General features: G+C 42.1%; 1 protein-coding gene across 8 annotated transcripts in view; it reads left to right on the top strand.

Moving 5' to 3' along the window:
• Positions 1–21,720, top strand: part of fhod3a (formin homology 2 domain containing 3a) — a 107,184-nt gene that overhangs the window by 80,007 nt on the left and 5,457 nt on the right. For 3 of the 8 annotated variants that reach the window (XR_009206543.1, XM_058408438.1, XM_058408439.1), the window contains exons 11-23: positions 11,660–11,695; positions 13,748–13,855; positions 14,078–14,347; positions 14,611–14,673; positions 14,752–14,880; positions 15,337–15,387; positions 15,486–15,649; positions 16,563–16,868; positions 17,201–17,979; positions 20,027–20,185; positions 20,292–20,474; positions 20,568–20,687; positions 20,900–21,061. Coding sequence is in view for 7 of the 8 variants with exons in the window: in XM_058408438.1 (XP_058264421.1) it covers positions 11,660–11,695; positions 13,748–13,855; positions 14,078–14,347; positions 14,611–14,673; positions 14,752–14,880; positions 15,337–15,387; positions 15,486–15,649; positions 16,563–16,868; positions 17,201–17,979; positions 20,027–20,185; positions 20,292–20,474; positions 20,568–20,687; positions 20,900–21,061 (2,530 nt within the window). In the remaining variant the exon portion in view is untranslated. The remainder of the gene's footprint in view (positions 1–11,659; positions 11,696–13,747; positions 13,856–14,077; positions 14,348–14,610; positions 14,674–14,751; positions 14,881–15,336; positions 15,388–15,485; positions 15,650–16,562; positions 16,869–17,200; positions 17,980–20,026; positions 20,186–20,291; positions 20,475–20,567; positions 20,688–20,899; positions 21,062–21,720) is intronic. The other 5 variants (XM_058408440.1, XM_058408441.1, XM_058408442.1 and 2 more) reach the window with 5 other exon arrangements.

The raw sequence follows: 21,720 nt of genomic DNA on the forward strand, positions 1-21,720 counted from the left end.
TGTGTGTATCAGTATGTGTGTCTGTGTGTGTGTGTATCAGTATGTGTGTCTGTGTGTGTGTGTATCAGTATGTGTGTCTGTGTGTGTGTGTATCAGTATGTGTGTCTGTGTGTGTGTGTGTGTATCAGTATGTGTATCAGTATGTGTGTCTGTGTGTGTGTGTATCAGTATGTGTGTCTGTGTGTGTGTGTATCAGTATGTGTGTCTGTGTGTGTGTGTATCAGTATGTGTGTCTGTGTGTGTGTGTATCAGTATGTGTGTCTGTGTGTGTGTGTATCAGTATGTGTGTCTGTGTGTGTGTGTATCAGTATGTGTGTCTGTGTGTGTGTGTATCAGTATGTGTGTCTGTGTGTGTGTGTATCAGTATGTGTGTCTGTGTGTGTGTGTATCAGTATGTGTGTCTGTGTGTGTGTATCAGTATGTGTGTCTGTGTGTGTGTATCAGTATGTGTGTCAGTGTGTGTGTGTATCAGTATGTGTCTGTGTGTGTGTGTATCAGTATGTGTGTCTGTGTGTGTATCAGTATGTGTGTCTGTGTGTGTGTGTATCAGTATGTGTGTCTGTGTGTGTGTGTATCAGTATATGTGTCTGTGTGTGTGTGTATCAGTATGTGTGTCTGTGTGTGTATCAGTATATGTGTCTGTGTGTGTATCAGTATGTGTGTGTGTATCAGTATGTGTGTCTGTGTGTGTGTGTATCAGTATGTGTGTCTGTGTGTGTGTGTATCAGTATGTGTGTCTGTGTGTGTGTGTGTATCAGTATGTGTGTCTGTGTGTGTGTGTGTATCAGTATGTGTGTCTGTGTGTGTGTGTGTATCAGTATGTGTGTCTGTGTGTGTGTGTGTCAGTATGTGTGTCTGTGTGTGTGTGTATCAGTATGTGTGTCTGTGTGTGTGTGTATCAGTATGTGTGTCTGTGTGTGTGTGTATCAGTATGTGTGTCTGTGTGTGTGTGTATCAGTATGTGTGTCTGTGTGTGTGTGTATCAGTATGTGTGTCTGTGTGTGTGTGTGTGTCAGTATGTGTGTCTGTGTGTGTGTGTATCAGTATGTGTGTCTGTGTGTGTGTGTATCAGTATGTGTGTCTGTGTGTGTGTGTATCAGTATGTGTGTCTGTGTGTGTGTGTATCAGTATGTGTGTCTGTGTGTGTGTGTATCAGTATGTGTGTCTGTGTGTGTGTGTATCAGTATGTGTGTCTGTGTGTGTGTGTATCAGTATGTGTGTCTGTGTGTGTGTGTATCAGTATGTGTGTCTGTGTGTGTGTGTATCAGTATGTGTGTCTGTGTGTGTGTATCAGTATGTGTGTCTGTGTGTGTGTATCAGTATGTGTGTCAGTGTGTGTGTGTATCAGTATGTGTCTGTGTGTGTGTGTATCAGTATGTGTGTCTGTGTGTGTATCAGTATGTGTGTCTGTGTGTGTGTGTATCAGTATGTGTGTCTGTGTGTGTGTGTATCAGTATATGTGTCTGTGTGTGTGTGTATCAGTATGTGTGTCTGTGTGTGTATCAGTATATGTGTCTGTGTGTGTATCAGTATGTGTGTGTGTATCAGTATGTGTGTCTGTGTGTGTGTGTATCAGTATGTGTGTCTGTGTGTGTGTGTATCAGTATGTGTGTCTGTGTGTGTGTGTGTATCAGTATGTGTGTCTGTGTGTGTGTGTGTATCAGTATGTGTGTCTGTGTGTGTGTGTGTATCAGTATGTGTGTCTGTGTGTGTGTGTGTCAGTATGTTGTGTCTGTGTGTCTGTGTATCAGTATGTGTGTCTGTGTGTGTGTGTATCAGTATGTGTGTCTGTGTGTGTGTGTATCAGTATGTGTGTCTGTGTGTGTGTGTATCAGTATGTGTGTCTGTGTGTGTGTGTATCAGTATGTGTGTCTGTGTGTGTGTGTGTGTCAGTATGTTTGTCTGTGTGTGTGTGTATCAGTATGTGTGTCTGTGTATCAGTATGTGTGTCTGTGTGTGTATCAGTATGTGTCTGTGTGTGTGTGTGTATCAGTATGTGTCTGTGTGTGTGTGTGTATCAGTATGTGTCTGTGTGTGTGTGTATCAGTATGTGTGTCTGTGTGTGTGTGTATCAGTATGTGTGTCTGTGTGTGTGTGTATCAGTATGTGTGTCTGTGTGTGTGTATCAGTATGTGTGTCTGTGTGTGTGTGTATCAGTATGTGTGTCTGTGTGTGTATCAGTATGTGTGTCTGTGTGTGTGTATCAGTGTGTCTGTGTGTGTTTCAGTACGTGTGTGTATCAATACGTGTGTCTCAGTATGTGTGTCAGTACGTGTGTGTCTCAGTACGTGTCAGTGTGTGTGTATCTGTGTGTATCAGTATGTGTGTCTGTGTGTGTGTATCAGTATGTGTGTCTGTGTGTGTATCAGTATGTGTGTCTGTGTGTGTATCAGTATGTGTGTCTGTGTGTGTATCAGTATGTGTGTCTGTGTGTGTATCAGTATGTGTGTGTGTGTATCAGTATGTGTCTGTGTGTGTGTATCAGTATGTGTGTCAGTGTGTGTTTCAGTATATGTGTATCAGTATGTGTCTGTGTGTGTATCGGTATGTGTGTATCTGTGTGTGTGTGTGTATCGGTGTGTGTGTGTGTGTGTGTGTGTATCGGTGTGTGTGTGTGTGTGTATCGGTGTGTCTGTGTGTTTCAGTACGTGTGTGCATCAATACGTGTGTCTCAGCATGTGTGTCAGTACGTGTGTCTCAGTACGTGTCAGTGTGTGTGTCTGTGTGTGTGTATCTGTGTGTATCAGTATGTGTGTCTGTGTGTGTATCAGTATATGTGTCTGTGTGTGTATCAGTATGTGTGTGTGTATCAGTATGTGTGTGTGTGTGTATCAGTATGTGTGTCTGTGTGTGTGTGTATCAGTATGTGTGTCTGTGTGTGTGTATCAGTGTGTCTGTGTGTGTTTCAGTACGTGTGTATCAATACGTGTGTCTCAGTATGTCAGTACGTGTGTGTATCTGTGTGTATCAGTATGTGTGTCTGTGTGTGTGTATCAGTATGTGTGTCTGTGTGTGTGTGTATCAGTATGTGTGTCTGTGTGTGTGTATCAGTATGTGTGTCTGTGTGTGTGTATCAGTATGTGTGTCTGTGTGTGTGTGTGTGTATCAGTATGTGTCTGTGTGTGTGTGTATCAGTATGTGTGTCTGTGTGTGTGTGTGTGTGTGTATCAGTATGTGTGTCTGTGTGTGTGTGTATCAGTATGTGTGTCTGTGTGTGTGTGTGTGTGTGTATCAGTATGTGTGTCTGTGTGTGTGTGTATCAGTATGTGTGTCTGTGTGTGTGTGTATCAGTATGTGTGTCTGTGTGTGTGTATCAGTGTGTCTGTGTGTGTTTCAGTACGTGTGTGTATCAATACGTGTGTCTCAGTATGTCAGTACGTGTGTGTCTCAGTACGTGTCAGTGTGTGTGTATCTGTGTGCATCAGTATGTGTGTCTGTGTGTGTATCAGTATGTGTGTGTGTGTATCAGTATGTGTGTCTGTGTGTCTGTGTGTATCAGTATATGTGTCTGTGTGTGTGTCAGTATGTGTGTCTGTGTGTGTGTGTGTATCAGTATGTGTGTCTGTGTGTGTGTGTGTGTCAGTATGTGTGTCTGTGTGTGTGTGTATCAGTATGTGTGTCTGTGTGTGTGTATCAGTATGTGTGTGTGTGTGTGTATCAGTATGTGTGTCTGTGTGTGTGTGTATCAGTATGTGTGTGTGTGTGTGTGTATCAGTATGTGTGTGTGTGTGTGTGTATCAGTATGTGTGTCTGTGTGTGTGTGTATCAGTATGTGTGTCTGTGTGTGTGTGTATCAGTATGTGTGTCTGTGTGTGTGTGTATCAGTATGTGTGTCTGTGTGTGTGTGTATCAGTATGTGTGTCTGTGTGTGTGTATCAGTGTGTCTGTGTGTGTTTCAGTACGTGTGTGTATCAATCGTGTGTCTCAGTATGTGTGTCAGTGTGTGTGTCTCAGTATGTGTCAGTGTGTGTGTATCTGTGTGTATCAGTATGTGTGTCTGTGTGTGTGTATCAGTATGTGTGTCTGTGTGTGTATCAGTATGTGTGTCTGTGTGTGTATCAGTATGTGTGTCTGTGTGTGTATCAGTATGTGTGTCTGTGTGTGTATCAGTATGTGTGTGTGTGTATCAGTATGTGTCTGTGTGTGTGTATCAGTATGTGTGTCTGTGTGTGTGTATCAGTATGTGTGTCTGTGTGTGTATCAGTATGTGTGTGTGTGTATCAGTATGTGTGTCTGTGTGTGTGTATCAGTATGTGTGTCTGTGTGTGTGTATCAGTGTGTCTGTGTGTTTCAGTACGTGTGTGTATCAATACGTGTGTCTCAGTATGTGTGTCAGTACGTGTGTGTCTCAGTACGTGTCAGTGTGTGTGTCTGTGTGTGTGTATCTGTGTGTATCAGTATGTGTGTCTGTGTGTGTATCAGTATATGTGTCTGTGTGTGTATCAGTATGTGTGTGTGTATCAGTATGTGTGTGTGTGTGTATCAGTATGTGTGTCTGTGTGTGTGTGTATCAGTATGTGTGTCTGTGTGTGTGTATCAGTGTCTCTGTGTGTGTTTCAGTACGTGTGTCTCAGTATGTGTCAGTACGTGTGTGTATCTGTGTGTATCAGTATGTGTGTCTGTGTGTGTGTATCAGTATGTGTGTCTGTGTGTGTGTGTATCAGTATGTGTGTCTGTGTGTGTGTATCAGTATGTGTGTCTGTGTGTGTGTATCAGTATGTGTGTCTGTGTGTGTGTGTGTGTGTATCAGTATGTGTCTGTGTGTGTGTGTATCAGTATGTGTGTCTGTGTGTGTGTGTGTGTGTGTGTGTGTGTGTGTGTGTGTGTATCAGTATGTGTGTCTGTGTGTGTGTGTGTGTGTATCAGTATGTGTGTCTGTGTGTGTGTGTATCAGTATGTGTGTCTGTGTGTGTGTGTATCAGTATGTGTGTCTGTGTGTGTGTGTATCAGTATGTGTGTCTGTGTGTGTGTATCAGTGTGTCTGTGTGTGTTTCAGTACGTGTGTGTATCAATACGTGTGTCTCAGTATGTCAGTACGTGTGTGTCTCAGTACGTGTCAGTGTGTGTGTATCTGTGTGCATCAGTATGTGTGTCTGTGTGTGTATCAGTATGTGTGTGTGTGTGTGTGTGTATCAGTATGTGTGTCTGTGTGTCTGTGTGTATCAGTATGTGTGTCTGTGTGTGTATCAGTATATGTGTCTGTGTGTGTATCAGTATGTGTGTGTGTGTGTGTATCAGTATGTGTGTCTGTGTGTGTGTGTATCAGTATGTGTGTCTGTGTGTGTGTATCAGTATGTGTGTCAGTGTGTGTGTGTATCAGTATGTCAGTGTGTGTATCAGTGTATCAGTATGTGTGTCTGTGTGTGTATCAGTATGTGTGTCTGTGTGTGTGTGTATCAGTATGTGTGTCTGTGTGTGTATCAGTATGTGTGTCTGTGTGTGTGTGTATCAGTATGTGTGTCTGTGTGTGTGTGTGTATCAGTATGTGTGTCTGTGTGTGTGTGTGTGTATCAGTATGTGTGTCTGTGTGTGTGTGTGTATCAGTATGTGTGTCTGTGTGTGTGTGTGTATCAGTATGTGTGTCTGTGTGTGTGTGTGTATCAGTATGTGTGTCTGTGTGTGTGTGTGTATCAGTATGTGTGTCTGTGTGTGTGTGTATCAGTATGTGTGTCTGTGTGTGTGTGTGTATCAGTATGTGTGTCTGTGTGTGTGTGTGTATCAGTATGTGTGTCTGTGTGTGTGTATCAGTATGTGTGTCTGTGTGTATCAGTATGTGTGTCTGTGTGTGTGTGTGTATCAGTATGTGTCTGTGTGTGTGTGTATCAGTATGTGTGTGTGTGTGTGTGTATCAGTATGTGTGTCTGTGTGTGTATCAGTATGTGTGTCTGTGTGTGTGTATCAGTATGTGTCTGTGTGTGTGTATCAGTATGTGTGTCTGTGTGTGTATCAGTATGTGTCTGTGTGTGTGTGTATCAGTATGTGTGTCTGTGTGTGTGTATCAGTATGTGTGTCTGTGTGTGTATCAGTATGTGTCTGTGTGTGTGTATCAGTATGTCTGTCAGTGTGTATCAATACGTGTGTCTCTGTGTGTGTGTGTGTGTGTCTTAGTACGTGTGTGTGTATCAGTATGTGTGTGTGTGTGTGTGTGTATCAGTATGTGTCTGTGTGTATCAGTATATGTGTGTGTATCAGTATATGTGTCTGTGTGTGTGTATCAGTATGTGTGTCTGTGTGTGTGTATCAGTATGTGTGTCTGTGTGTGTGTGTATCATTGTGTGTCTGTGTGTGTGTGTATCAGTATGTGTGTCTGTGTGTGTGTGTATCAGTATGTGTGTCTGTGTGTGTGTGTGTATCAGTATGTGTGTCTGTGTGTGTGTGTGTATCAGTATGTGTGTCACTGTGTGTGTGTATCAGTATGTGTGTCTGTGTGTGTGTATCAGTATGTGTGTATCAGTATGTGTATCAGTATGTGTATCAGTGTGTGTGTATCAGTGTGTCAGTATGTGTGTATCAGTATGTGTGTGTCAGTGTGTGTGTATCAGTATATCAGTATGTGTGTATCAGTATGTCAGTGTGTGTGTATCAGTATGTGTCAGTGTGTGTGTATCAGTATGTGTGTATCATTATTGGTGTATCAGTATGTCAGTGTGTGTGTATCAGTATGTCAGTGTGTGTGTATCAGTATGTGTATCAGTGTGTGTGTATCAGTGTGTCAGTATGTGTGTATCAGTATGTGTCAGTGTGTATCAGTATGTGTGTGTTTGTGTGTATCTGTCTGTGTGTATCAGTATGTGTGTCAGTGTGTATCAGTATGTGTGTATCAGTATGTCAGTGTGTATCAGTGTGTCAGTGTGTATCAGTATGTGTGTATCAGTATGTCAGTGTGTATCAGTATGTCAGTGTGTATCAGTATGTGTGTATCAGTATGTGTCTGTGTGTATCAGTATGTGTGTATCAGTGTGTGTATCAGTGTGTATCAGTATGTGTGTATCAGTATGTGTGTCTGTGTGTGTGTATCAGTATGTGTGTCTGTGTGTGTGTATCAGTATGTGTGTCAGTACGTGTGTCTCAGTACGTGTCAGTGTGTGTGTATCTGTGTGTATCAGTATGTGTGTGTGGCAGTGTATCAGTATGTGTATCAGTATGTGTGTGTCAGTGTGTGTATCAGTATATCAGTATGTGTGTATCAGTATGTCAGTGTGTGTGTATCAGTATGTGTCAGTGTGTGTGTATCAGTATGTGTGTATCATTATTGGTGTATCAGTATGTCAGTGTGTGTGTATCAGTATGTCAGTGTGTGTGTATCAGTATGTCAGTGTGTGTATCAGTATGTCAGTGTGTGTGTATCAGTATGTGTCAGTGTGTATCAGTATGTGTGTGTTTGTGTGTATCTGTCTGTGTGTATCAGTATGTGTGTCAGTGTGTATCAGTATGTGTCAGTGTGTATGTATCAGTATGTGTCAGTGTGTGTGCATCAGTATGTGTCAGTGTGTGTGTGTGTCAGTGTGTGTATCAGTATGTGTCTGTATCAGTATGTGTGTATCAGTATGTCAGTGTGTATCAGTAGGTCAGTGTGTATCAGTATGTGTGTATCAGTATGTGTGTGTCAGTGTGTCAGTGTGTGTGTATCAGTGTGTGTCAGTATGTGTGTATCAGTGTGTGTGTATCAGTATATGTGTCTGTGTGTGTATCAGTATGTGTGTGTGTGTGTGTGTATCAGTATGTGTGTCTGTGTGTGTGTGTATCAGTATGTGTGTCTGTGTGTGTGTATCAGTGTGTCTGTGTGTGTTTCAGTACGTGTGTATCAATACGTGTGTCTCAGTATGTGTCAGTACGTGTGTGTATCAGTATGTGTGTGTGTGTATCAGTATGTGTGTCTGTGTGTATCAGTATGTGTGTCTGTGTGTGTATCAGTATGTGTGTCTGTGTGTGTGTATCAGTATGTGTGTCTGTGTGTGTGTGTGTGTATCAGTATGTGTGTCTGTGTGTGTGTGTATCAGTATGCGTGTCTGTGTGTGTGTGTATCAGTATGTGTGTGTGTATCAGTATGTGTGTCTGTGTGTATCAGTATGTGTGTCTGTGTGTGTGTGTATCAGTATGTGTGTCTGTGTGTGTGTGTATCAGTATGTGTGTGTGTGTATCAGTATGTGTGTCTGTGTGTGTATCAGTATGTGTGTCTGTGTGTGTGTGTATCAGTATGTGTGTCTGTGTGTGTGTGTATCAGTATGTGTGTGTGTGTATCAGTATGTGTGTCTGTGTGTGTATCAGTATGTGTGTCTGTGTGTGTGTGTATCAGTATGTGTGTCTGTGTGTGTCTGTGTGTATCAGTATGTGTGTCTGTGTGTGTGTATCAGTATGTGTGTCTGTGTGTGTGTGTGTATCAGTATGTGTGTCTGTGTGTGTGTGTATCAGTATGTGTGTCTGTGTGTCTGTGTATCAGTATGTGTGTCTGTGTGTGTGTGTGTATCAGTATGTGTGTCTGTGTGTGTGTGTGTATCAGTATGTGTGTCTGTGTGTGTGTGTGTATCAGTATGTGTGTCTGTGTGTGTGTGTATCAGTATGTGTGTCTGTGTGTGTGTGTGTATCAGTATGTGTGTCTGTGTGTGTGTATCAGTATGTGTGTCTGTGTGTGTGTATCAGTATGTGTGTCCGTGTGTGTGTGTGTATCAGTATGTGTGTCTGTGTGTGTGTATCAGTATGTGTGTCTGTGTGTGTGTGTATCAGTATGTGTGTCTGTGTATCAGTATGTGTGTCTGTGTATCAGTATGTGTGTCTGTGTGTGTGTGTATCAGTATGTGTCTGTGTGTGTGTATCAGTATGTGTCTGTGTGTGTGTGTGTATCAGTATGTGTGTCTGTGTGTGTATCAGTATGTGTGTCTGTGTGTGTGTGTATCAGTATGTGTGTCTGTGTGTGTATCAGTATGTCTGTCTGTGTGTGTGTATCAGTATGTCTGTCTGTGTGTGTGTATCAGTATGTGTGTCTGTGTGTGTGTGTATCAGTATGTGTGTCTGTGTGTGTGTGTGTATCAGTGTGTGTCTGTGTGTGTGTGTATCAGTATGTGTGTCTGTGTGTGTGTGTATCAGTATGTGTGTCTGTGTGTGTGTGTATCAGTATGTGTGTCTGTGTGTGTGTGTATCAGTATGTGTGTCTGTGTGTGTGTGTATCAGTATGTGTGTCTGTGTATCAGTATGTGTGTCTGTGTATCAGTATGTGTGTCTGTGTGTGTGTGTATCAGTATGTGTCTGTGTGTGTGTATCAGTATGTGTCTGTGTGTGTGTGTGTGTGTATCAGTATGTGTGTCTGTGTGTGTATCAGTATGTGTGTCTGTGTGTGTGTGTATCAGTATGTGTGTCTGTGTGTGTATTAGTATGTCTGTCTGTGTGTGTGTATCAGTATGTGTGTCTGTGTGTGTGTATCAGTATGTGTGTCTGTGTGTGTGTGTATCAGTATGTGTGTCTGTGTGTGTGTGTATCAGTATGTGTGTCTGTGTGTGTGTATCAGTGTGTCTGTGTGTGTTTCAGTACGTGTGTATCAATACGTGTGTCTCAGTATGTGTGTCAGTACGTGTGTGTATCTGTGTGTATCAGTATGTGTGTCTGTGTGTGTGTATCTGTGTGTATCAGTATGTGTGTCTGTGTGTGTGTATCAGTATGTGTGTCTGTGTGTGTGTGTATCAGTATGTGTCTGTGTGTGTGTGTGTATCAGTATGTGTGTCTGTGTGTGTGTATCAGTATGTGTGTCTGTGTGTGTGTGTGTGTATCAGTATGTGTGTCTGTGTGTGTGTGTATCAGTATGTGTGTCTGTGTGTGTGTGTATCAGTATGTGTGTCTGTGTGTGTGTGTATCAGTATGTGTGTCTGTGTGTGTATCAGTATGTGTGTCTGTGTGTGTATCAGTATGTGTGTGTGTGTGTGTGTGTATCAGTATGTGTGTCTGTGTGTGTGTGTATCAGTATGTGTGTCTGTGTGTGTGTGTATCAGTATGTGTGTCTGTGTGTGTGTGTATCAGTATGTGTGTCTGTGTGTGTGTGTATCAGTATGTGTGTCTGTGTGTGTGTATCAGTGTGTCTGTGTGTGTTTCAGTACGTGTGTGTATCAATACGTGTGTCTCAGTATGTGTGTCAGTACGTGTGTGTGTGTGTATGTATCAGTGTCAGTATGTGTGTCGGTGTGTGCCTGTGTGTGTGTGTCTGTGTGTGTATCAGTATGTGTGTCTGTGTGTGTATCAGTATGTGTGTCTGTGTGTGTATCAGTATGTGTGTGTATCAGTATGTGTGTCTGTGTGTGTGTATCAGTATGTGTGTCTGTGTGTGTGTGTATCAGTATGTGTGTCTGTGTGTGTGTGTATCAGTATGTGTGTCTGTGTGTGTGTGTATCAGTATGTGTGTCTGTGTGTGTGTATCAGTATGTGTGTCTGTGTGTGTGTATCAGTATGTGTGTCTGTGTGTGTGTATCAGTGTGTCTGTGTGTGTTTCAGTACGTGTGTGTATCAATACGTGTGTCTCAGTATGTCAGTACGTGTGTGTCTCAGTACGTGTCAGTGTGTGTGTATCTGTGTGTATCAGTATGTGTGTCTGTGTGTGTATCAGTATGTGTGTGTGTGTATCAGTATGTGTGTCTGTGTGTGTATCAGTATGTGTGTGTGTGTGTGTGTGTATCAGTATGTGTGTCTGTGTGTGTGTGTATCAGTATGTCAGTGTGTGTATCAGTGTATCAGTATGTCAGTGTGTGTATCAGTGTATCAGTATGTGTGTGTGTATCAGTATATGTGTCTGTGTGTGTGTATCAGTATGTGTGTCTGTGTGTGTGTATCAGTATATGTCTGTGTGTGTATCAGTATGTCTGTGTGTGTGTGTATCAGTATGTGTGTCTGTGTGTGTGTGTATCAGTATGTGTGTCTGTGTGTGTGTATCAGTATGTGTGTCAGTGTGTGTGTGTGTGTGTATCAGTATGTCAGTGTGTGTATCAGTGTATCAGTATGTGTGTGTGTATCAGTATGTGTCTGTGTGTGTGTATCAGTATGTGTGTCTGTGTGTGTGTATCAGTATGTGTGTCAGTGTGTGTGTGTGTGTGTGTGTATCAGTATGTCAGTGTGTGTATCAGTGTATCAGTATATGTGTGTGTATCAGTATATGTGTCTGTGTGTGTGTATCAGTATGTGTGTCTGTGTGTGTGTGTGTATCAGTATGTGTGTCTGTGTGTGTGTGTGTATCAGTATGTGTGTCTGTGTGTGTATCAGTATGTGTGTGTGTGTGTGTATCAGTATGTGTCAGTGTGTGTGTGTGTGTATCAGTATGTCAGTGTGTATCAGTGTGTCAGTATGTGTGTCTGTGTGTGTGTATCAGTATGTGTGTCTGTGTGTGTATCAGTATGTGTGCGTATCGGTACGTGTGTGTATCTGTGTGTGTATCTGTATGTGTATCAGTATGTGTGCGTATCTGTGTGTGTGTGTATCTGTATGTGTATCAGTATGTGTGTCGGTGTGTGTCAGTGTCAGCGTGTGTGTGTATCTGTGTGTGTGTGTGTGTACCAGTATGTGTGCGTATCACTACGTGTGTGTATCGGTATGTGTGTATCAGTACGTGTGCATCAGTATGTGTGTCAGTGTGTGTGTGTGTGTGCATCATTGTGAGTGTGTATCAAATGTTTGTGTACTTCAGAGCAGCATCAGGTGTACTGAAACCTCTGGCTGTCATGTAAGTCCGTGTTTGCTGTGTACACCTAAATTTCTCACCGTTAACAGAAAAACAGTGGTTAGTCTTCACCTCATCACACGCTAACAGACCTTCTAGTCATGTAGGAGGAGTGTGTGAGTCTCCTGAGCATCAGGCAGTTATTTATACAGTATACACCGATCAGCCATAAAATTATGACCGGTGACGGGTAAAGTGAATCAGACTGAGTATCTCCTCATCATGGCACCTGTTAGTGGGTGGGATATATTAGGCACCAATTGAACATTTTGTCCTCAAAGTTGATGTTAGAAGCAGGAAAAATGGACAAGTTTAAGGATTTGAGCGAGTTTGACCAAAAGGACCAAATTGTGATGGCTAGACCACTGGATCAGAGCATCTCCAAAACTGCATATCTTGTGGGGTGTTCCCGGTCTGCAGTGGTCAGTATCTATCAAAAGTGGTCCAAGGAAGGAACAGTGGTGAACCAACAATGGTTGAGTGAGCATCAGAACTGGACCATAGAGCAATGGAAGAAGGTGGCCTGGTCTGATGAATCACGTTTTCTTTTACATCACGTGGATGGCCGGGTGCGTGTGCGTCTCTTACCTGGGGAACACGTGGCACCAGGATGCACTATGGGAAGAAGGAGAGCCGGTGGAGGCAGTGTCCTGCTTTGGTCAGTGTTCTGCTGGGAAACCTTGGGTCCTGTATCCATGTGGATGTTCCTTTGACACGTACCACCTACCTAAGCACTGTTACAGAACATCTACACCCTTTCATGGAAACGGTATTCCCTGATGGCTGTGGCCTCTTTCAGCAGGATAATGCACCGTGACACAAAGCAGAAATGGTTCAGGAATGGTTTGATGACCACAACAACCAGTTTGAGGTGTTGACTCGGCCTCCAAATTCTCCAGATCTCAATCCAATCCAGCATCTGTGTGATGTGCTGGACAAACAAGTCTGATCCATGGAGACCCCACCTCACAACTTACAGGACTTAAAGGATCTGCTGCTAACATCTTGGTGCCAGATCCCACAGCACACCTTCAGGGATCTAGTGGAGTCCATGCCTCGACGGGTCAGGGCTGTTTTGGCAGCAAAAGGGGGACCAACACAATATTAGGCAGGTGGTCATAAAGTTATGGCTGATAGGTGTATAATTGTATTGGTCTTTTATTTTGTATTTTTAAACAGTCCTATTAAATTTTACACAGACAAATATTTTTCTAATTTTCGGGTTCACACTCAGAGTCCAGCTGCTGCTGCTGCTTCTAGAGCTAAATTCAGGGAAACTTTTGCCAAAGAACCACACAGAGAAAGAGATTGAATAGCAAAACTCTTCAAAATTTACTGAGATGAACAGGGAGTATTTATACAGAAGAAAGGTATAATCTTTATTATGTGCAGGTAAACAAAAGACGTCAGCAGAAACAGACGTGGTGTTGACGTGTCCACTGGCAGTTTTGCGAGTTTTTTACAAAAAAGGCCTAAGATACGGAAGATGGAACTGTTACTGAGTGTCTGTGTTCAGCACATGTTCATCAAAACAGAACAGAAATAATTTCTTGGACAAAACAAAGGATATTACGGAAAGAAGATGAGGTCATAAACACACACTCAGCCAAGGGCCGCAGTCAGCCCAGGACAGTGTGTGCCCAGATCTACTCAAAATATATCAATCAGTAATTGTTTTCAGGTGTAAAGGCGAGTTGTTGTGTTTAAAGGTCTAGATGAGACTGAAACCTCGTCTCCACCTGAGCAGCTGTGGCTCTGAAACATGAATAACATTAACACAGTTTTACTGAACATCTGCATGTCTGTGTGGACTCAGTGGATTTCCTACTTACCACACACACACAACTAAATTCATCTTTAATTAGCTCACTCCAGCAGCTATATCATTTTCTCTTTATATTTACATCTTTTTACTGAAATCTATAATGTCTGTTATTTCCTACTCCTCTCTCTCTCTCTCTCTCTCTCTCATCCTCTTTTATTTCTCTCTCTGTGAATTGTTTTGGTCATCTGCTACTACACATCCTCCTTCCTCATCCCTCCGTCCCTCCACAGAGAGGAGGAGTGTGAGGAAGGGGAGGAGACTCCACTTACAGAGTCAAACTCAGATGATGATGGTGATGAAGAGGGAGAAACTAAACCCTTTAGTCAGAGTGGTATCAGGTAATCTGTAGTGAAAGATTTACAGAAAGAGATTCTTGACTTCAGCTCTCAGTGAATTTAGGACACTCACCCAGTCACCTTTATATACGCCATTCAATTTCTTAACCCACTCCACATCACTTCTAAACAACTCTAGAGTTCTCAAACCGTTTGAGTGTATCTCAGCATACTGAGTTCATCTGTGCGATTCTGATCATCGATTCTAACACTCCGCTACGTTAGTGACCAGTCAGATCGTCCTGCTGCAGAACTAGAGGAAGAGAAGTGTGTGGAAGTGTCTGAGGGCTACGTCAAGACACCGTCTTTGCTAGAAACTTTGCTAGCCGAGCGCAGGTCCTCAGTCACGGTTCCACCCTGCTCCGAGATGACTCCGCCCCTCCATGGCTCCACCCACCCACAGAGGCTCCTCCCATACATCCCTCACTCTCCATTTCATCTCTTTTCCTATGACCTTGAGGAAGAGGTGGAGCTAAAGCAGAAGAACAGTGAAAGGTACACAGCTCTGGGGGAGAAACAGACTATAATTGATGACACTGACTCCTTCACCTGTGACCTCTGACCTTCACGTCTTTATTCCCCACCACCTTGAAATAAAACCAGTTTATTAAAATCACATGTAAAATGCGTCTTGTTTGGCTGCACTTGTTTTAATTTTTTTTTCTTCCCCACCCCCAAAACACACCAATTTGTTTGACACCAACATGTTGGTATCTAATCTTTCTCTTCTCGTGGTGTCTCTTTTTGCGTCCTGTTAGGCAGGTGAGGTCATTTTCCACTCTTTATGCTCCTTCTGCTCCCACCATACAGCAGAATGACAGGTAAACTCGGAAATATACACATTGGACACTTTTAATCCTTCTGAAGATCTCATCATCCCTCTTTCCTCTCCACGTCAGACCTCCTCTTCTTCTGTCCTCCTCATATCGGCAGCATCAGGAGTCCCTGGCAGCAGAGAGAGAGAGACGGCGAATTGAAAGGGAGGAGAGACTACAGAGGATAGAGAGAGAAGAGCGGAATCGACACAGGTTAGCTCCACCCACTTCCTATGAATTCATTGCTGTATTTCTTGTTTTTGCTGTGACCACAAGCCAATGCACAGGTTTAATGATGTTGATTGAATTGTTCACAAGTGAGGGTCAGGAAAAAGCCCAAACATCATTAGGGCTGTTTTGGTGGCTAACAGTAGCTTTTGATTCTTTAAGTTTTATAAAGCGCTTTTTTTTTTTTTTTTTACCTGTAACCTTTTCTGAAATCAATGACCCCAAGTGGAAGAGACAAACTGAAGAACTGTTCAGTGTAAGAATAGAAACTATAATAACTTTGTAAAGAAAGACTAACCCTGTAGTAAGATTTCAGCAGTGTTTTAAAATGATTCATCATCACAACGTACAGAAGAAATATCAGAAGAATATACAGAAGAAATAATAATAATAATAATAATGATGATGATGATAATAATAAACATGGTGACCTGTGTGTAGTCGGGACTATGCTGGAAACATGGAGGAGGCTCGATTAGCTCGAGAGGAAAGGTGAGTGCTCGCTATTTCATGTCAGAATTTCAAAGAATGAAAATTGCACTTCATCAGTAACCTCAGATCTTCATCCTCTCCATTCTACTGTCACTCAGATTTAAAACTGCAGAAAGGTTAGCCGCAGAGGAGTATGAGCGAGAACGAGTGCACTCAGCACCTCATGGCCCCTCAGACTTCTGTCAGTCATCTCAGGATGACACGCCCACATCTGTCATGTCACAAGAGGCTCTGGACGTATCCTCTACACCGCACCTGCCAGGTGAATGTTTATTGGGGGCTGTGGATCTTAGACAGCCTGAAGACTACACTAGTATAGCAGGCTCAAGTATCAGTTACTGAACACTCAGAAACTTCACTGTGATTTAATAAAGTATAAAACTCATACTCAAGTTTTTTCAACTGCTTGACCCTGCTTGACAGTTCTGTGATGATTTATAATCCCACTCTCTGTGTTTATTATAATTTATAATCCCACTCTGTGTTTATAATGATTTATAATCCCACTCTCTGTGTTTATAATGATTTATAATCCCACTCTGTGTTTATAATGATTTATAATCCCACTCTCAGTGTTTATAATGATTTATAATCCCACTCTGTGTTTATAATGATTTATAATCCCACTCTGTGTTTATAATGATTTATAATCCCACTCTCAGTGTTTATAATGATTTATAATTCCACACTCAGTGTTTATAATGATTTATAATTCCACACTCTGGTGTTTATAATGATTTATAATCCCACTCTCAGTGTTTATAATGATTTATAATCCCACGCTGTGTTTATAATGATTTGTAATCCCACTCTCTGGTGTTTATAATGATTTATAATTCCACACTCAGTGTTTATAATGATTTATAATCCCACTCTGTGTTTATAATGGTTTATAATCACATTCTCAGTGTTTATAATGGTTTATAATCCCACCCAAATGAGGATGAGGATCCCTTTTGAGCCTGGTTCCTGTCGAGGTTTCTTCATCACCGTCACCTCTGACTTTCTCATTAGGGATCAATTTAAAAGTAATATCCAGACTTCTCCATTGTTCCATTGTCAAAGCATTATATAAAACTGCACTGAATTGTTCCTCATCAAACAGTTCACTTGTGAAGGTTTTCTGCACCATGATCTAACCAGACACTTTCTTGTTCTCTTTGGCTTTATTTTAGACAACAAATTAGAACCAGATGTGTTTCTCTTCATCTCAGAACCTGAAGAAAAGGAAGAGGAAGAAGAGGAGATCAGTGTTGAACAGGTCATGGAAGAGGCAGCAGAAGAAGGGGAGGAAACTGTAGAGGAAGGGGAGGGGCCTGAAACAAATGTGGAAGAGCCAGATGACAATATTCAGGATGTAGAAGTGGAAGACAGTGGAATCTTGAGCGATAAAGAACGACAGAATGAAGAAGTGAATGAGAAAGATAACTGTTCTGCATCTAGCATCTCATCATCTAGCAGCACTCTGGAGAGAGAGACAGGTAAGGGAGAAAAGATAAGTGGTATTCAGATGAAACCAGTAAATGAAGAGAAACAGGTGAGAGAGGAAAGATGGAAAGTTGTGGGAGGGATTTTGAAATAAACAATAGAGAGAGACGAGTGAGGAATGAAAGACAGGTGATGAAAGAGACGTGTAATTAATGAGTGTAATTAATCAAGATGTGCTTGTGTTTAAGTAACACTTAAAATATTTCTTAATGTATGTTCTATACAAAAAGTAATTATTATTATATATTATCAGATATAAAAGTTGTTGTTGTTGTTATTATTATTATTATTATTATTATTATTATTATTATTATTATTATTGCAGGTCTGAGCAGTGAGAAATGTAGAGACATCCTAAACACCAAGATCTTCATGATGGACATGCTCTACTCGCAGAGCATGAAACCTGGTGAGGAAGAAGAGGAAGAGGAGGCAGAGCTTGAAAAGGAAGCTGGTACAGAAGAAAATGAAAGTGTGGATTCACTGGTGGTGGGCGGGTCTAATATGAGTGAGGAAAACAGCAGTGAGAAGAAGCCCGAGAGTGGAACAGTGCGAGCTTTTGCTGAACGCTTTGGAGACCTCATCAAAGGCCTGAGCTCTCCACCAATTGAGTTGCAGGAAGAGAAGAAGCCTCTCCCATTACCATCACTTCCAACACCAAAAAGAGAGTCTGACCAAATGTGGGAGCAACTCATGGCAGTGCCTCATGAGCTGCGCATCAGAGACATCGACTTCACTGATTTGGTTGATGAGGATGATAAGGACGTCCTGCATTCAGGAGATTTCATTGGGTCAGAAGTTCTGGCTCCACCCCCTCCTCCCCCTCCTCCATGCCCCTTCAACATTGCCCCTCCCCCACCTCCTCCTGCCCCTGGAGCTGGTCCAGCCCCACCTCCTCCCCCTCAGCCGGAGGGCCCACTCTTCCAGAAGAAAAAGAAGACAATCCGTTTGTTCTGGAGTGAGGTGAGACTTGATGAGTGGAGGTTTCTGGATCTAAGACGGGGACACCTTTCGCTATGGTCAAAACTGGAACCAGTCAGACTGGACATAAGTAAACTGGAAAACTTGTTTGAGAGCAAGTCCAAGGAAATGAGTGTAACCAAGGTAACCATTCTCTAATTTGTTTATGTTCTGTAACTTTCCATTTTCAGATGTTTAATCGAGATTGTTGGTGTTTTACTGAGAATTTTTGAATTTGGGAAATTTTGGAGAATGCGGGTCCTCCTTTTGCTGCCAAAACAACCCTGACCCCTCGAGGCATGGACTCCATTAGATGCCTGAAGGTGTGCTGTGGTATCTGGTACCAATATTTTCGCTGCAGATCCTTTAAGTCCTGTAAGTTGAGAGGTGGAGCCTCCGTGGATCAGACTTGCTTGTCCAACACATCCCAAAGATGCTGGATTGAATTAAGATTTGGGGAATTTGGAGGTCCTCAAACTGTTGGTTGTGGTCATCAAACCATTCCTGAACCATTTCTGGCCACAGCCATCAGGGAATACTGTTTCCATGAAAGAGTGTAGATGGTCTGCAACAATTCTTAGGTAGGTGGTACGTGTCAAAGTAACATCCACATGGATGGCAGGACCCAAGGTTTCGCAGCAGAACATTGACCAAAGCAGCTCGCCTTCTTCCCATAGTGCATCCTGGTGCCCTGTGTTCCCCAGGTAAGAGACGCACATGCACCCGGCCATCCACCTGATGTACAAGAAAATGTGATTCATCAGACCAGGACACCTTCTTCCACTGCTCCGTGGTCCAGTTCTGATGCTCACGTGTCCATTGTTGGTGCTTTCGGCGGTGCACAGGGGTCATCACAGGCACCCTGACCGGTCTGCAGCTATGCAGCCCCATATGCAACAAACTGTGACTCACTGTATTCTGACACCTTTCTATCAGAACCAGCGTTAACTTCTTCAGCAGTTTGATCAACAGTAGCTCGTCTGTTGGATCGGATCACACGGGCCAGCCTTCTCTCCCCACGTGCATCAGTGAGCCTTGACCACCCATGACCCTGTCACCGGTTCACCACTGTTCCTTCCTTGGACCACTTTTGATAGATACTGACCGGGAACACCCCACAAAAGCTGCAGTACATAAACCCCCTCAACTTCTTTTTCCCGAGAGGTTATTCTTTCCATGAGGCAGATAATACAGCAATTCCTCATCTCTGTGAGAGAATTATCTATATGAGATTCAGATAAAAGACTTGAGTCAATAATCACAATTTCAGGGTCTTTTACTGCTGCAAATGAAGAAACAGAAAGACCATCCAGTCTGTAATGTGCTTATGTTCTAGCCTGTCAAGTAGAATGGTGTGGTCAGTGGTGTCAAAGGCTGCACTAAGATCGAGTAACACCAGTAAAGAGACACAACCCTGTTCAGAAGCCAGTAACAGGTCATTTACCACTTTAACCAGTGATGTCTCTGTGCTATGATGAGGCCTAAATCCTGACTGATACATTTCATGAATATTATTCCTGTGTAGGTCTAAACATAACTGCTGTAATAAAACCTTTTCTAGGATCTTGGAGATAAAGAATTTTGTAATTTAGAGAATGTTGGTGGTTAATATGGGATGATGGTGTTTGATGAAGTTTGTTCATGTTTAATGGGAATGTTGTTGTTTGATAGTTAATGTTGCTGAATGTTGGTGTTTAAGAATATCTGAATCTTGGACAATGTTCTTGTGTGATGGAGCTGGTGAGTAAGTGATGGTGTTTGATGAGGAATACTGGTGTTTGATTGAGAATATCTGAGCTGATACAATTTTGGACAATGTTGGTATTTGGTGGTGAATATTAGTGTGATGGAGAATTTCAGAATTTAGGTAAGAATGTTTGTGTTTGAGAGTTTTGGAATTAACTTTTTTTGTTTTATGGAGACTTGCTCACTGTTGGAATTTGATTTGAGTATTTTGGAATTTGGATTTTGGAGAATGTTGGTGTTTGATGTAGAGTATTAGTTGTTATTGATGTATATGTTGGTATTTGAGTGTGTGTGATTGAGTAGTTATGAGTTGTAAGATAGATAGAAATGTTGGTGTTTTTTGTGTATTTAATTAACGAATTTAATTGTTTGATGGTGCTTACTAGAGATTTTTTATTTGAAATGTGTCTTTGTAATGTTTATACATTTATTTTGTGTTTGTTAGAAAACAGCAGTGGACGGTAAAAGGCAAGAGATCATTGTCCTGGATTCCAAACGCAGTAATGCCATTAACATTGGGCTCACTGTGCTCCCTCCACCAAGAACCATCAAATCCGCCATACTCAATTTTGACGAGTACGCACTCAACAAGGAGGGCATTGAGGTGAAGAGTCCACAATCCAGTACACATCATGTTTACTGTATTACAACGAGGTATACACTCTGTAGAGTATACGTAACAATCAGTGCTCTTTGTGTCAATTATGTAGAAGCTGCTGACGATGGTTCCAACTGAAGAGGAAAAGCAGAGGATTCAGGAAGCTCAAATGATGAATCCTGATGTTCCTCTGGGCAATGCTGAGTCCTTCCTATTAACACTCTCTTCCATCAGTGAACTCTGTGCTCGCCTTCACCTCTGGGCCTTCAAAATGGACTATGAAACAACTGAGAAGGTGTGTGTTTGTGTGTGTGTGTCTTTTCCTGCGTAGGTATTGCTGATGATGTTTCCCATTTGAAAGTGCTTAATGGTGTTTTGTTTTTGGCAGGAAGTGGCAGAGCCTTTACAAGACTTGAAGGAGGGCATGGAGCAGCTGGAGAAAAATAAGACATTCCGCTATATACTCTCAGCTGTGCTTGGTATTGGCAACTTCCTCAATGGATCTAGTGTGAGTGACAAGTATTGGGTACTGTTAATGGGATTAGTATTGTTTAGCAAAATAATTTAGTTTGGGGTATGTGGTGATGCCAGTGGTGTTCAGATGGTTCTAAAGTCTTATTTTATACTTAGTTCTTATAGATCAAATGTCAAAAGTCACAAATCTTTAGAGACCTCATGTTCCTTACTTGGATTTGGGAATTTGTCTGTTTGTGTGTGTAGGCTAAAGGTTTTGAGCTGAGTTACCTGGAGAAGGTTCCAGAGGTGAAGGACACACTCCATAAACAATCTCTGCTCCACCATGTCTGTTCTGCAGTAGTGGAGAACTTCACAGATAGCACTGACCTATACTCAGAGATCGGTGCCATCACGCGCTCTGCTAAGGTTCACACATATACAAACACAAAGTTTAACTGCTTCCTCCTGAGGCAGGGACCTTCATAATGATGGGATTCAATGTACCAAAATTATTCGAATACTTTACTGGATTCTCTGTTAAAAAAAAAAAAAAAAAAAAAAAAAAAAAAAAAAAAAAACCACCACTGTATAGCAATGGGAGGATCCAGAATCAGAGAAGTCTTGGAACTGGGGACTGAGGTATTACAAAGGAGACAATCAGGTTCCATGGAAAATCCCTTTCTCTGTGAAAAATCCAGGTTTCTCAATAAGAAGAATACTACATCTTTAGTTTCATTCCAGTTCAGTTACCATTGTATTCTGTTTAGAGTAGTTGTGGATCTGGAGCTGGAAGTGGAAATATCCCTTAAAGGGAACACAAGTCCATTTCAGGACATCATGCACACACACATTCACCTGCTTATTCAATGCTAAATCTGATAATCAGCAATGTACTGAAGCAATGTTGCAAAGATGAGTGTACCAGAATTAGTCAGCTTTCTGTTCTTGGTTGACAGAAATGGAAACTGATGTGGTCTTCTGCAGTTGTAACCCTTACACATCTTGGTTTGATGTGTTCTGAGATGCTTTTCTGCTCACCACAATCATACAGAGTGGATGTCTGAGTTACTGTAGCCTTTCTGTTA

The sequence above is a fragment of the Hemibagrus wyckioides genome, linkage group LG14 (assembly GCF_019097595.1).
Source record: "Hemibagrus wyckioides isolate EC202008001 linkage group LG14, SWU_Hwy_1.0, whole genome shotgun sequence".
NCBI classification, from domain to species: Eukaryota; Metazoa; Chordata; class Actinopteri; order Siluriformes; family Bagridae; genus Hemibagrus; species Hemibagrus wyckioides.